Below are 16,977 nucleotides of genomic sequence, written 5' to 3' on the forward strand. Positions count from 1 at the left end.
GGTTCCCATGCCTTAGCACCAGCAACAATACAGGTCCAGCTGTTAAATTTTATTCTAAAACAATTGTTTTCTGATTCAAAAACTATTTGGATGAAAAATTGGGGGCACATTAATCAAAGATCTACAGGTCTGGGGGGATCTGGGTGTGTGGTGCAAATAATTTATTTGTGGTGATGTGGGTATAAAATGATCTGACTTTCTTTCTGTGGCACTTAAATTTAATAATTATTTTTATATTTTAATATGCATGTGCCAGAAATGTCTTTTTCTATGGGACATATAATCTGTTTTTTGAAAAAAGGAAGTGTCCACCCTGTGCTGCATTTCCCATGCAACATCTAGCTTTATTTAAGCCATTAGTAGCTTGACCAGTTACAGAAATCCACATTCTGTTGAGCAAAACACAATGAAGACACCAAATAAACCACATATTGGAACACAGAAAAACCTGTATCCATTAATACCACCAGTTCCAGCACAGGTACAGGACACTATTTGGGAAATGTTAACTTCCACAGTGGCTCTCAGTTTCCCTCAGATTGTTCTGTTATTTCTTAGCAAGGCAAAGATCCAACACAATCAAATTTCTTCTAGTCATTAATACTACTTCTTAGAGACACACACATTAGAAGCCATGGTATGGAGCCAGGGATTATGCAAACCACAATTTTATTGCTCATTATCCAATATTAACAAAGAATGCTTGGAATGCAAGTGGGGATGTACAACAACCTTACCCAAAAAACAAAGTGTTGGGTAGAAGACACGTTAAGGGTTAGCTTATCAATGAAATCTATCACGTTTAGAACATTGTCATATGAAAGATATACTTCTGATGGCCAAGGATGAATGGCTCAAAGAGCAGAGCACAACCTAAAGATCTAATGGGCACTAATAATATATGACAAAAATGTGAATATCTCCTTCTGAGAGGTCTGGCACTATGGTAGCAGTAGGAATAACAGATTTTGTTTGCAAAGTATGTCACAGACCATCTTCACCAAACTAAAGCAGGCCAGATTCACCATATCCATAACCACTACAAAGAAATCAACCAGGCCACGAAGGCATTCAAACAGCAGTCTGTTCCTTCTTCACTATGGGCACTCCTTATGTAGTTCATGACAACATATCTAATACCTTTTCTGTTCCACTATTTCATACATTTTCCTTTTTCCCAATTGTTACTTAAAATTACAGTGAATTGTGGAAATGGAACATTTGTACATTTAGATATAGCTGGTTATTGATTTTAAAAAATGAACAACATGTATCAAATTATTTATAAATATATATCTAAATTTTGTTATTTCTTCATGCTGTCTGGTCTTTGACAGGAATAAAGATTGATTGATTGATTGATTATTTCTTCATGACACAAATAGCAGCTGGTATTTTTTGCAGAATGCTGTATCTGGTCAGTCTCTTGCAGATGGATTTTTAAAAATCTCCAATAATTCACATAAACAGTTCTCTTTGGTGTTATTAGGTATGACTTTGATTTTCTACACATTTCAGACACTTTTTCACCATGGACAGATCCCATATTCACATATCCATTTTTCATGTCCAGGTAAGATTCTCTTGAAACAAAGAGAGAGGGAAATTATTCATGAATACTGTCTTTGTATTATTTTAAAAACATGTTTAATAACAAGCTGTGGAGTAGACTATAAATAAACTGGTAGATTGGAATAGAAAACATTGAAAGACAGGTGTCAAAATGTAACAATTCATTATGGCTCTCTGTAACAGCAAACAATAACTCACAACAGTTGCAACTAAGCATGGCACAAACAATGAAATCTAGCTTCAGAATACGTCAGTTTAGCTTCACCTTAGAGACAGAAAATGAGAAGGGCTGGGAAAATATTCTGTTGCTGCTCTACAGGAAAAAAGCAACAATAATTAGTTCACAGAAGAAGTATGCTGGCTTATGATTGAAAGAGTGGGATTTATGAAGCACAGTCTCCACAAAAACAGTGGGAATTGGTTTGACCACTGTCATTTTATTCAGATACTGGATACATTTGATAGAAGTACCAAAAAAAAAGAGAGAGAGAGAGAGAGAGAGAGAGAGAGAGAGAGAGAACTGGCCAGTCAGTAGGGGCTCCTTTAACAGAGATCTTGCATGATTGCTTTTGATGCCTCTTAATGAAACTGATTCATTTGCCCCCAAATAATTATTTAAACTCAAAATATTGTTGGCCTCAACAGCCTGTTCCCAGAATTATTGTGTGCTCTTCTCTTTTGCTCATACCCTGATAAAGACCTTTATAATATATGGGTCTGTCCCTTTCTTTAGATGCAGAGAAATGGATAAGAAGAAGTGGCAGTCACCAACCTCCAATAAGGTTGAACATGAAAAGTTCTTTATCAGGACTACAAGCCCAGGAATAAGAGAGGGGGAAATAATCTTCTGCGTAGATAAAATACTTGCAGAAATGGCACGGGTGCAAAATGTGTAGGAAATTCTGCAGAGATTGAGATACCCAGGAGACATATGCTTTTTAGAATTGTATTTCGTGACAATAATTAGAATTTGTGTAGCTGAGTGGCAGGGAGGTAAAGGACTAGTGTCTAAAAATCTGAAATGTAAGTAACAGTTTTATTCAATTAATAGCAAAAAAGAAAAGAAAGTGCTAATTATGAGCTGCCAACAAGACTAGTGGGGCAGCCATAGCAAAATAGCAATATGGATGTTATGGGGACAAATCTTTTTTAATACAAGTACAAGGTGTGTTTAAGAATAGAAATTAGGGATGAAGGCAATTTTGGTTCTCTTAAGTTTCTAATTTTTCCAATCCTAAATTCATTTCTCCACATTTCTGCAGCAATTTGCAATGAAATAAACCTCTCACAATAATTATCAGCATATTAGTGTGAATTTCTCATAATAAACACATTTTCATATGCAGTTTTGTGGAATGCAAACATTTTTTGCAAGAAATTTCCCCTAATATAATGCTTTATATATGTAATTTTCAACTTTTAAGGCACACTTTCCCCTACTTATGTGCATTTTTGCAAATGTTGGTTGGGGAACCAATTGCTAAATTTGGATAGGTGCAAATTCCAAAGGATAACAATGTTTCAGTTTGCAATGTTTTAGAAAGTGTGTATTTGATAGATTATTAGGCTCTAGATATGCACTGAATAAAATTTCTCCTCCATCCCTAGTAGAAAATAATGCAAAAAGCTACTAGCAATTGTATGTGAAAAATGTTGGAAAACAAATCAGAAGAAAGGTTAAAGGAAAGCATTCATTTAACAAAGATATTTGATTGTAAATTTTATAAGAGACTAGAACAGTAAAAAGGTCTGCGCTACACAACTTTCTCCAAAGGAGAGCAAGGGACTTATTGTGGGAGAGTGGATTTCTTTTTTTCCTTTTTTAAAGGAAGCAGTTTCCTTGATTTAAAAATACCCATAGCAATCAAAATATGTGTGTTGGGGAGAACCATTAGGAGCATCAGCACAGTCTTTCAAATGCTTGTTGGAATAAATGGGCCAACGATTTCTGAAGAAAAATGGGCATGGATTTGTCTGAGGAAAGAGATTGTTCCAACTCTGCTCTATCTTGTAATCTCCCTGTTAATAGGATAGGTGTCCCACAAGTTGAAGCAGATGGGCTATAAGAGAGCAAGTCCAGCCTGAGTCCATGTTGGTGGTGGGGACCCAGTGTAAATTAGCACAAGAGCTTTCAAATATAGGCAACTCCCCATTTATGCCCATTCAAGCACGTACGACCACGCTGGTGTGCATCCCCACGAACCCAGAAATGGCATGAAAAGGGGCAAAATGGCACAAAGACAGTGTCCAGAAATCTCACGAGCTTTTGCAAGTGTAATCCCACAAGCACTTGCACCGGCCTTTGAGGCCTGTGCAGTGTTGGGAGTCTGAGCAAGGACGACTTGGGAGAGTGAATGTGGTGTTTGCAGGCTTTTTCAATGGTATTCCCAATAAACACGGTTTCACTTAAACCCAAGGTGCCTCAGAATGTAACCCCCGCGTAATGGAGAGCTGCCTGTAAGAAGTTGCCATTTCCTTTGGAAATGTGAAACAACACATATAAAACTAACATTAAAGTCTACGTCTGTTTCTTCTGATGAGAGACAATGATAAGTAACAAGAAAGTGTCACTGTTTTTCTTACATTGTAAATGTGCAATGCAAGAAACTGTTAGTTGTGAATGTGAATGGTGTCACATGTAGTTTGGCCCCAGTTCTCTTAAAAGCTACTGTGTGTCTCCAGTGTCAGATGTAACAACTAAAGTAAAAGAAAACCTCATCCCAACTTCTGTAACTGAGCTGAGAGGAGCAAGTAAAGACTCCACACCTCTTCCAGCAACTGCCCAAGTCTGCTCTCCCTGGGCTCAATACACATGGAGAAATATATATACAAAGAATTAAAGTAGAATCAACTAGAAGCATAATTAATTACACATAGGAAAGCAGCTAATGAAACTAATCAAAGTACACAGCGTGTTAATGAAAGTTAGCAGCTGGGACCAAATTATTGCATTAAGGCATAGCCAGAGAGCAACTGAAAATACATTCTATCGAGAGCTAATGGCTTATGGCATTGTTGTATATACAGTTACGAAGGAATCACTGAGGCAAAGCTCCAGCAGTCCTGTCTGCAATAAGTGTAGTCAACATATTTAATTGCACTCATGCTACTTGGCTACATTAACAACCAGTGAATTCTTCCCCAATTATTTTTATATGGCATTGAATAATTTAATTTTAAAGCTAAATACAGAGGTAACTGTATGTACGCTTGAAATGTTTGCCACTTAAAAGTCAACATTTGCAAACAATTAGCACAACAGGCTACAGCTGTTTTCTTTCTCACGTGGATATACTGAAATACTTCAAATGTTGTAGTCGATCTGCTCATCAAATTGTCTTTTTCTGGCTTGTGTTTCAAAATCATTACCAACAGAAACAGATTCCAAACCTGTAAGACAACGAAGCTTCATCTAGATCATTCAAAGAACCAGTTGCAATTGGCCTTCTTTCCACTTGCCATATTATACACCTTACCATCTTAGCCATCGTACTCTATGACAGGCACTGCAGTGCCAGAACTGCCAATCACGGGCAAGGAGTACAGCGCCATCTGTCTGGGTTGCTTGATGGCTTCAACCTTTGCCTTGGCTTGCCTGTATCTCTCTCTCGCCATTTCATGGGCCACACAGTTCCTAAACTGTTTTTCATCTGTGTTTTGTCTTTGCATCATATCTTGCCTGGAGGAGGGAAAAAGAAGCCTCATCACCACTTCTAAACTGCTCTTGTCTGTCCTTGAGTCAAAAACCCAAATCTTGACTCTGTTCCCCCCCCCCCATCTACACATTCTATAGAATAATATGGCACTTGGCAACATACCTAAGTTCAATGTATATTTGTTTTTTCACTTCTTCACTTAAAGAAACAGGCCACATTGAAACTATCACACCATCTTTATAAGTGTTGGGCAATAAATGTGAGACAAGCAAGCACACAACAGAGCACACAACAGAGCACACCACGGTTTTTCGCTCCCAGTCTCAAAATTCTTTTCTAAACTCTGGTAGTTTAGTGGATGCAATATGGCTTGGGTGCACTGTTACAATTTTCCAACGATATTCCATTCCAACCAGTCTTTTCCTGTGCCTTTCAGTTGCCTTTTAAAGGCAATGGTCCCAAGGCACGATGCAGCCACCATGCTGAAGCAAAGCATATACAGTGGTACCTCGGGTTAAGTACTTAATTCATTCCGGAGGTCCGTTCTTAACCTCAAACTGTTCTTAATCTGAAGCACCACTTTGGCTAATGGGGCTTCCTGCTGCCGCCGCACTGCCAAAGCACGATTTCTGTTCTTATCCTGAAGCAAAGTTCTTAACCCGAGATACTATTTCTGAGTTAGCGGGGTCTGTAACCTGAAGCATATGTAACCCGAGGTACCACTGTATGAATCTAGTCAATACTTGGATGGGAGGCTCCCTATGTAGGCCACTTTGAGTTCCTCGAAGGAAGAAAGGAGGGATAAAAATGCACTACATAAATTTAGGGGGTGGGAACTGGAGAAATGCTACTGTGGATGAGCTATGTCTCTGCCATTCTGTGTCATGTATGGTGCCATAAAATGAGACTTTTTAAATTTAAAAAAATGTGAAACATCCATAGGCATAACAATCTTTTGTAGAAAGATACATAAAAGTGAAATATATTGAATGAGAAACTATATCAATCAAGAGTGAAACTGATGCCTCAATCCACCCTTTGCTTCACTATTAAATTGTAATCAGCTATGCAAAGATATAACAATAGCATTCAGTTAATTAAATTCACCTTTATGGTCCTACGCTTGATTTTTAATTTGATACACGACATCAGCGTTCTATTAACTTTCTTTCCCCAAAGTAACAATAAATGCAGGCGAGGCTAGGTACTAACTTAATGCGTTCTCTACAAAATAACCAGCAAATAAAGAAATCTAACTATTGTGCATGTTTCCTATCACTAAGGAACAAGAAGAGAAGAAAAGTGTGCCAATTCGTATTGCATTTTAGCAAAAGATCACCTACCGACTTCAGCCAGGCAAATGGGGAACCTGCTGAAAACAGCACGGTTGCCCAGGTGTCACAAATGTCACAATTTAAAGACATTAAAATTGTTCAGTTGTAAATAGGCCTAATCTGACATGCAAGTCTTTGTTGTTAGCAAGGATACAGAAGCTGAAGGGTAAACCAAGCAAGAAACTAACAGAAAAGTGCACCCACTTAAAACAAAAACAAAAAATATTCCTACAGAGGCTGTTTCCACATGATCTGTTCATTGAGCATTCATGATTATTTGTTTGCAGAGAGAGAAGACAATGTTGGCCATTTATTAAGCATTCATTCAGCTTGCAGGGAGCTTGGTGGACTTTGCATCAAGCCAACTGTTATCCCACAATTTCTGGTGCTTTCCCCCATGACTTTACATGGCACCAAAGTCCAATATTGGGGGGTGGGGGCGGATGTGTTGACGGATTATTATTATTGTTGTTGTTGTTGTTGCACAAGAACTCCAAAACAACTTTAATTGTGCAACCTGAATTTGCCAGTATGTGACTGAATCCTACTTGAAAACAGTGACAGTCTGGAAGCGCCCTGAGTCAGTTTGTCGGATAGAACTGCAAGTACTCTGACATTAGAAAGTGGCTGTGTCCAAACTGTGGCATTCGTGTGTAAGTGGGTTGCTGTTTCTGTGTGCGTGTTTCAGAACCTTCATCCACGCTTCAGCGTTTTCAATTGTGTGCTTCTGAAATCGACCTCATTGTTTCCTGTCCATAACAGTGGTGGTGCTTCATGGGATACAACTGTGCTGTGAATTGATTCCTTCCATTGATAAGAACTTCTCTACTCACCATAAGATCTGGAAACCAGAGATCTCATGTGAGCTTGTGCACAGGTGCATGCACTGCTTAACGTACTTTATTTTTGGAATACAAGTTTTCCAACATACCAGATTTGCACAAAAGTGTGTGTGTGTGTGTGTGCGCGCACACACACACACACAAGTGTATGTCTGTCTTGAGGGAATGACTGCAGGTATTTGTTTAGCTATGCAAGTACAGCTTAAAAAAAGGAATAAAAACACAAATAGGCCAGATTTGTACAAAAAAAAACAGTCAGAAAAATAAATAAATGTGCATTGCTCCAAGCCAGGCAAGGATTTAGAGTCACACACATGAAAGGCTGCTCCTTCCTTTCATTCCCATTTCCTGCCTCCTCTACCTGCAGAGACAAATCTAATTTTCATTTTACTATAGCTGCTCTATACAGGAGCAGTTCTGCAAAAGAGCTTATTGTAAAATAAAAATACCGCAAATGCACCTTCAGGAACAGCCAATGCAACAGAGCTGCATCTTTCCTTTGGGCTGATGAAAACAAAATGGAAGTAAGGGGTATGGCAATAAGACCGCACCCAGCAATCTGTCAGCACACATGTAAAAGAAGCAGACCCATGAAATGTGCTTCAGTGGCTTCAGAACTGACTAACATACATTTTTATATTGCATTTTCTTCCCTTATCCGATTATCTGTGGATCAGAAATATCCCCATTCAGCATAGGGAAAGTGTAGGCCCCCCTTTGATGAGGAGAATGTTGTGCAGGTGCCATGAAAAATAAAATATAGAGACACTGAACTCTGGTGTGGATTAACTCAGAGGAAGGGTGAGTGGCTCATGCTTCTGTTTCCTTTGGCTCTATTGTTGTAATACATGACATGGTATTCTGACAGCTCTACCAGGGGAATATCTGAGGTTTCCAAATTCCATGTTAAAACAGAAGTAGGGAAACAGAAAACACAAGTCACTCAAATTTCCTCTTTCCAAACTACTTTTGAAAAACACACACTTGCTTTAGGTTTGTATGCCTTTCAAAATAAAGAAAAACAATGTTATATCACAGCTGCTAGTAAATGCAATTAGGTGATGTCAAGAATTCTTGCAAACTACATATGGCTTTTTGATAAAATATATTATTTGCTACATCCAAGCCTTCATGTTCAAGGCTTCCTAAACCTTATCTAAGGGGTACAACCATGACTTGATAAGATAGTATTCCTAGCTAGATATTCATTTTGTACAAAAGGGGGGGGGGATCTAGGCCAAGAATATTATCAGTAGTACTATAAATTTCAGCAGAAACTTGGCATGTTGAAAAAAGTAAAGCAAGATTTAACTAAAATAAATAATTTCAAAATAAATTAATTTGGTATAGACCTGAACACATAGTGCATGTTGTAAAGATACCCACACTGCCTTGAACTGCTTTTGAAATGAATACTTTCGCCCTGTCAAAATCAATATTGAGGAACATTTCTTAGGATGATTTTTTTTTTACTAGAATGCTCATCCTATATCCATGACATAGAGAATGCCAAATAAGGACCCATCAGATTCCCATGAGAATGCCACTTTATGAAGCATATCAGTTGAGAACTCTGGGTTTCAACACTGTGACACTGTTTTCTAATAATAATTTAATTTGTCACCAAAAGATACAGCGATAGTCATTTAAGACAGCTTTAAAAATAATTACAGAACAATCCAACCTCTCTTACAGGAGGCTGTGGGGAGGGCTGGAATGGGTGGAGTCCCTCTGCCTTGTTTTCTTAGCTAAGCCTCTGAGTGCATGGTCATCAACAAGATGCCTGCTCATGTTGATAACCAATGGAAGATGCTGATAACCAATGGAAAGCCCTGAAGCGGGGCATTCTGAAGGAGTGGCTGGGCTGGCCCAGGTTCCATTGGATCCTAAGGAAGTTCCACTTCAACCATGGTTGGCGCAGAAATCTGCCTGCCTCTCCCACCTTCTGGCCTAGGAGCTGCATGTGTCAGGGATGCAGGGGAAGGTTTGAATTGCGACCTTAGACAAATCCACGCAGGATAAGGGTACCGATGGCTGGATATCACCTTTCAGGATCAGAAACAGCATGCTTCTGAATATGATTTGCTGGGGAACAACAGCAGGAGAAGGCTACTGCACTCATGTCCTGATTGCCAGCTTCCCATAGGCATCTTGCTGGACTAAATAGGTCTTTGGTCTCACCTAGAAGGTCTCTTCTTGAGCACTTGTCAGAATAAGAATGAAGAGCTTTCCATTATCTTTTATGGAGAAACTTAAAGTGAGGTGATAACGTTAAGGTGGGAGAAAATATTCTCCTCAGTCATGGAGGGCAGTATCATGTGACTTGAAAGCTAGGCTTTTCTTCCACCTCAACACCTTTGCTTTCCTACATAAAACTAAATAGCTTCCATTGATTTCTGTGAGAGAAAGTAAAGGTATTACAGCTAAGGGCTCAGTTTGGGAAGGGTAAATCCTATCAGCTTATCCAGATGCTGTTGAGTGCAGTATCATGGGAGGGGGCAAGATCTGTTTTTATCTCAACTTCTAGAGATAAACTTCTCCATCTCTCTAGGGGAAAAGAACAGTTTGGGGTATGCGTGCTGTGAAGGTGTTTATATATGTATGTATTGCACACATACTTCCTAAATGTGACAGTTTCCAGAAGGTCTAGCTCATAAAAACTTATCCTATAACAACATGTCTTAACATTTAAGGTGCCACATTTAAGGTGTTTTTCCTAAATTTGAATTAATAAAAACCGAGGTGGAAAATATTCTGTTTATGCTTATTTATCAGGCAGGTGCCCCAGGACATCTCCAAGTTTAAGGATCTCAGATAGGAGGTGATAGGAAATAGCTTTGCCTGAGATCCTGGAGAGTCACTGTCAGTGTGCACAGGCAATAGTGGCCTAAATGAGCACTTTCCTGGTATCAGTGAGCTTCCTAAGTTCTCTCTTTACACCCACACACATATCAGGAAACGTCTGAAGTCTGGTCATTAGTAGAAGTAAAAAAAGAGCTGGAATACACTGGGTTAAGCTTTTTAACTTGGAGAAGACTGGGTTGGTTGGGTGGGTGGGGGAATTGCTTTGGACCTATAAGAAAACAAAGAGCAGAATTAGAATGGATGTAGTGGATCAGGGGTGCCAGCGTACATGGCCCTGGCACCTAATTTGTGGGTGCCTGGCCCATTCATGAGGAATTTTGTGGGTGCTCGCCAGGGAGTTGGCACCTACGTAGTGGATGATTTACATAGAAGTTTGCCCTTCCACTCACATCAGTGAGAGGGGTCCTGGATCATGTCTCATTCATCATCAGATGAAGCTGTGGGAGTCCCTTATCCCTGGAGATTAATATGACCTCAATTGCATTTATTTGTTTTAAAAATAAAGACCAAGTGAAAATTCACTGGCTAGCTTGTGAATCACTACCCCCTTGGTTTTAAAAGTTTGACTATTGTCTGTGCTTCTCTCTTGTTAATATATATATTATATATATTAGCCACTTTAGGCATCTTGGACAATGACACAGAAAATCAGGATATAAATATTTATTTATTGGGGGTTCCAGTTTTCCACAAGAACTATCCTTGAAGACTATCTATAAATTTGTGAGAACTTCAAAGCTTTATGTGCAGTGAATAATTAAGAAAAGCAAACTTACCTCTCCTCACGGAAATTTTCGAACATCTCTCTTCGCTGCTTCTGTTCTTCTATAATTCCTCTAACTACAACTTTTCGTTCTTTCACAAATTCTTCATTATTCCTCCATCCATCCATTCTTAATAAGCCAGTTGTCAAAGAAAGATGTTGAGTGCTGAAGCGCTGAACAAATGTATTTTCAAATGTCTTTTTCTTCTTGATGTTTACAAAATTGGTATAGTTTTGCCTCAGTTTATTAATTGACTTTGATCTTTTGTTCTTCTGCTCTCCCAGAATATCTTTAGTCATGAGCTTTCCCTCTTCGTTTTCCATCTGAACTTTCTCAATTTTATTTTCCTGTAAACGATGGATGTAGTCTGTAACTTCACATTTAATAATCTGCATCCGCATGACATGCCGCTCCTTTTTAAGCCCAACATCCAACTTTTGACTTTCCAAGTATGCTTTATCAATAGCACACAAGGGGCGAAGTCTGACAGCTCCAAATGCTTTAGCAAAGGTCCTCTTATCTATGCTCGCTGGCTCATGAATAGGCTTAGTTGGAGTTATAGGCTGCATGAAGTAACGCAAGTCATGTACAGCGTCAAAATTTTCTTTGTCTCTCTCTCGACACGACTGCAGCTCATCATGCAATGAATAAAAATGCATTCTACGTATGGAAAGCCTGAATTTCATTGCCATCTCATCAGATTTCACTTCAGGTTCCTTCCAGCCCAAGTGCTCTGAACATAAAACAGTTCAACAATTACATTAGTATTTCCCCAAATATTTTCAATGTATTAAAGTTTTCATTAACAAAATTACAATATAGCATTTTAAAATAAAGAAGCAAATCCTATCCAAAGAACCAAATAATGGAAAGTCTACAAAATTCTTCCAACTGCTTCAGGGACATACTTATGAGGCTTGCAAAGATGGAACCCTGGATAAATGGCTATCCTTGCACTAGTTCCAGGTTTCTCAAACTTGGGTCTTCAGCTGGTTTTGGACTACGACTCCCATCATCCTTAGCAGCAGGACCATTGGTCAGAGATGATGGGAATTGTACTCTCAAAACAGCTGGCGAACCAAGTTTGGAAAACCCTGCACTAGTTCTTTGCTTGCCCAAGCCAGCTGTGCCCTTCAAGGCCTACCATATATCCCCACTAACCCTTGACAACAGCTTATCCTAGAATACGATGGTACTTTTTTCATCTTCTCCAACCTTGCCATAGAGTGAAATGTTTCTTCCACTCATCTTAGCCAGTAGCTGCCCCACATCCCTCAATTGTTCATTTGCTAGGTTCAAATATGCATGAGAATGTTGCATGCTCAAGAGAGGAAGGAAACAGTAACAGAAGAAGATATATTCTCCCCTCCCCCTATTAAATAAGACTTTCATTCAACATTAGGTACAATATACAGAGGTGACAGATTTACAGCCTAATAAAGACACAGGGGGGTGAAAATGAAAAAGGAAGGGGCTGTTTCGGAATGACAACAGCAAGAATGGATAAGGGAGGGATGACGGGGAGCAGATTGTGCTGAAAACACCCCTGCAAAGTTGCTAGTCTGGGAAACTGTTCCACTTGATGGTAAGCCAAATCTGATATTACATTGGTATACCACTGCCAAAGACCAAGCACGCAAATAAGGAAAATGAGCACGCTAAATTTCATTTCGCTTTTCTCAACTGTAACTTATTATTTCTGCTCATTCTGTTCTTTTTATATCTGCGGCAAGGGTACCTCCAGCCTGTGTGCTTTATTAGGCCCAGCAAGGTTCTTAAATTGGCTCACAAGGCGGTTTCCCCCGAGCCACATTCACCTGCCCCTCAAAATGTTGACATCAGGTGTGGGAAAGACAAAGACTTAGCCGAAAAGGAACAACTGAGAGCCTTAAAGTGTGCTCCCAGTTGTTACTTGGCAAGCAGGGTTTGTAATCAGCGGCCTTAAAATCTGGTGCAAGAGCTCCCAAATGGAGCCAATCCCTGCTGAAAGCAATCCTTGCAGGGTCTACCAATCAGCTGATTGGGCAGCTCTTGCAAACCCTGCTTCCTTTGCCTGTGGAGTTTGAAATCAAACCACATTTGGGGGGGGGGGACAAAAAAACACTTCCGGTCTCACCCACCTGCTTTTTAAAATAGAAAACAAGGTATTTGTTTTAACAAAACAAGGTCTGTTCTGGTAAAACTGTGAACAGCATGCCAGGAAGAGACAGAAAGACCGCTTTTATCCAAGATGTGTGGTACAGTATAACCCACTGGCATACATCTCTACACTTCTTCCTGCCAGATTTGTTATAATAACCCTTTAAGGATTGTGCAATCTATTACATGACCTCCTTGCTGGGGGGGAAACTGAGGATGGCTTCTTGAAATTATTTAAACAGACTGAAAAGCTAACACATACCTATTGGCCTCCCAGCATACTTATAGTGCTGGCAGAATTAATGATATTGATTGATTTGTGAACCGCTTTAGAAGAGCTCCAATTTAAGAATGTGCATAAGGCCAAGCCTCTTTGAGTTTAGGGAACTGGGTGGATAATTCTTTGGATCTTGGCCCTTATCAAAAGTAAGCAATTTATTATTTGGTTGGTCACATCTGGTTTCCTGTCGATTCACCTACCTATGACTTTGCACCCAATCATTCATAATCAAATTTAAAATGACTGGGGGAAACTGACATGCAAATGCTAACCAGCTTAAATATAATACATTAATAAACAAGTTTGTGAAGGGAGTTACAAATCTATTGTTTCCCCAGAAGTATCTTGTAATTAATGAAGGTACTTTTCTATAAGCATATGCTATACTGAAATGGATAACCCATTAGGAAACAATCTAAATCAAGCATAGTGCAATATCAAGGAAGCCCATAGCATTATGCCATTTAACTGAAGAAGTTTTAGATCCCATTTTCCCATGTTCCCAAGATAAAAGGCTTCTGCAGGTTAGGCTAGCCTAATGATGGGTAGGAAGGTATAAGAAAGTGCAGGTCAGTGAATAATGTCATCTCTGTTGGTGAATAACAATGCTGAAGCACATGACATTAAGTCTATTGCGCATAGCACACTAGATATGAATCTTTTTACTGGTGACCTCTGAGATGGTTCTAGCTTCTGTGACACACAACTAGAAGGCAGTGTCTTCACCGATTTCCAGGCTAGTGGATACCAGCCGACATGACAAATTTGAAATGCCAATGGCAAAGCATGCATTTTCTGGTGCGCAAAAAGCTGCTGCCGCTTCTTCCCAGCTCAGGAAGCTGCAAAGTCATTGTGAGGAGCAGGCAAGAACAACATCAGAGATAGAGAGGAAGCGGTTGGAATTTGGTGGTTCTGACCCAATCAAGCTTTCCCCACATCAGATCCCCTTTTCTGCTGAGCACCAAGTTGCTTGTGAATATATATATGCATTTGTGCGCGTGTGCAAAATTGTACACACAATATTTTTAACAAATCAGTTCCCATGCTATACTACCGTACTGGCCAGAATATAAGCCACACTTTCCCCCCAAATTCCAATTGTAGAAAGTCAAAGTGTGGCTAATATTCATGACCTTACACCGCCGGCAGAGCGGTGTGGCTCCCCCCACTCCACCAGGAAGCAGCCCAGGAGTGCGTGGCAACGGCGCATGTCTCACCCGCCGATTCCAATCCTCCCCCAAGCAGCCAAATTTTAAAGGTGTGGCTTATTTGCAGGTGCGGCTTATATTCAGGCCAATACGGTATATTTCCGCAGCATGATTTTATAAGTATTAATACATAAACATTTTATACAATTTCATGTATGTATCTGCCTATGTGTCTGTTAGTTTAAAAAAGTGGGACTGTATGTGCATGTAATATGCATATAATATTGTAAATGCAATACATATAAATATGTACATGCTATGTCTTAGAACTGTGAGGTTTTTAGCAGAATAATTTTAGCCAAATAATAATGATTTCTCATTGAAATCAAGGAATAAAATGGGAATTAGAATAAATCATTGTCAATAGGTCAGGGTTTTAAAAAATTAAATCCCAAGGTGAGAACAGCAACTACAGGCAAGAAAATTCACAAAACCTGGAAGCATCTATTATTGCTTCTATTATTGCGCATATCACTCCAGATATCAATTCTCTCACTAGTGACCTGTGAGATGGGTCTGACTTGTGTAGAACACCAGAAGAAGAACCATGTTCACTTATTTCCAAGTCACAACTATCTGGCATTGCTGGCTCCAAGTCATTTTCTGCCACTCACACAATATCTTGCTGGTAATGTTTTTAATTTACACAACCTTCATCTTGTCTCTGTATCGAACAGTACCAATGTTTCCCCAATTCCCTATTTTCACCTGAACTCATCTGCTATTGGCCTTTGTTAACGACCTGCTTCCATTTTATGTTTCTGTGCCATTTCTGTGCCACTCTCTGCAACTGGAACGATCTATACCTCTGTCAAACTACACTCAGAATGGCTTCAAATCCTTCTTCAAAACATTCTTCCTGAACCGTACCTTTCCAGAAGCAACACAACTTTCCTTTTTTCATACCACCTCCTGTCAGCTACACTAGCCTGACTTTAGACTGCAAGCTCACTGATGTTCCATACCATGTTCTCTTAGGTTTAAATAAATTTAAGTCGAAACAGCTCACCAAGGTAACCGAATCAAACTGGAATATTTCTCACAAGAAAAGGATATGAGATGTTAAATTTAAACAGGCCATTATCTAAAACTTGCCAGTAGAAATGCAGTGTGGCAGATAACGAAAACACTGTTAAAGATAAGCCACTCCATTGGGGATCATCAAAGTTATTGAGGGAAGTAGAAAGAATTCTTATGCGAGTAGGAAAGGTGTCATAAACCAATCTATAAGAAAATAAAAAGCCCCCCTGAAATGTCACCAAAAATAACACAATTAGAAATACCAATGCCCTTGCTAGACAGTGTTGGCAACAGTTATGTTTTTAGCTACTTTATTGAGTGATTGTTGGAGGATTGTCACAATACAGTGTTTTGACATGCCACAATGAACCACACAATATATGCTTTCAGAAGGTGACTTGAGAAGGTGTCGTTAAAAATAATGAAAATCAGTGTCAATGAATCTGAAAATGTAACTATAACTTCTCCCCATGACCCAGAAATCCTTCAACCACCACAGTCAGACACTGCTAAGCAGAGTACTTAAGCACATTTGTATGCATAGAATTTCCTCTTCATTAACACAACATAAAAGATTAATAATGAAACCCACATTGCACATCAGTAAAAATCTTTATGCACGGAAATGTTAATAAAAATAAATGAAAACAGCTATGTAGGAATGGTTCTATATAATACTAATGGCATTTTGTCTACTCAAATTTGCTGAATCCATTAAATCTGAGATGGCCAGCACACGGTGGTCTGAAGGCCTCAAGAGGACCCAGTATCCTGGCAAAAATGTTCTGAAATCTTGAGAATGACAACTTTCCATAGCTGGTTTTTAAAACAAAAACATAAACAAACATATTTCACTTTATCAAAACCCATGTTTTTCAATTTTCATATGTTGAGACAGCTTTAGCCTACAGATCAGGGTAGATGGACTTGCATTTTACTCATGGCAAGGACCCCAAAGCTATTTTATTCTTGGTCCGTCCCTGTTTTCAGTAAAAGCTAACTAACAGCTCCAGTGGCCTCAACAATGCCACTTTCATGCCTACAAAATCTGAGTTTCCAGTAATCCACTCACTTTACATGTGGCTGTTTTTTAAAACAAGACTAAGAAAGCATTGCCAAACAAGCAGAGATCTTGGTCTCTGTTCACTGTGCAAACACTCATGACAGCGAGCATAGGACTAAAGCTCTGTTCTTTGCTATGTATAATATATGTATAATAAAACTGCAATGTGTCAGTGACCACTTATTCTTTGCAATGGAGGATGATGGGGAAAGAAGTTGTGTGGTAGAGATCACA

General features: G+C 39.2%; 1 protein-coding gene across 12 annotated transcripts in view; it reads right to left on the reverse strand.

Annotated features, from left to right (window-relative positions):
- Positions 1–652: 652 nt before the first annotated feature.
- Positions 653–16,977, reverse strand: part of LRRIQ3 (leucine rich repeats and IQ motif containing 3) — a 43,612-nt gene continuing 27,287 nt past the window's right edge. For 7 of the 12 annotated variants that reach the window (XM_083448416.1, XM_083448413.1, XM_083448420.1 and 4 more), the window contains exons 7-9: positions 11,046–11,766; positions 5,049–5,251; positions 4,641–4,962 (exon numbers count right to left, since the gene is read on the reverse strand). In XM_083448416.1, the coding sequence (XP_083304542.1) occupies positions 5,053–5,251; positions 11,046–11,766 (920 nt within the window). In that variant the 3' untranslated portion in view covers positions 4,641–4,962; positions 5,049–5,052. Of the gene's footprint in view, positions 1,584–1,638; positions 1,886–4,640; positions 4,963–5,048; positions 5,252–11,045; positions 11,767–16,977 lie in introns of those variants that run through there. The other 5 variants (XR_014513085.1, XR_014513087.1, XR_014513086.1 and 2 more) reach the window with 4 other exon arrangements.

This window comes from Podarcis tiliguerta (assembly GCF_965153285.1).
Source record: "Podarcis tiliguerta genome assembly, chromosome: 6".
Taxonomy (NCBI): domain Eukaryota; kingdom Metazoa; phylum Chordata; class Lepidosauria; order Squamata; family Lacertidae; genus Podarcis; species Podarcis tiliguerta.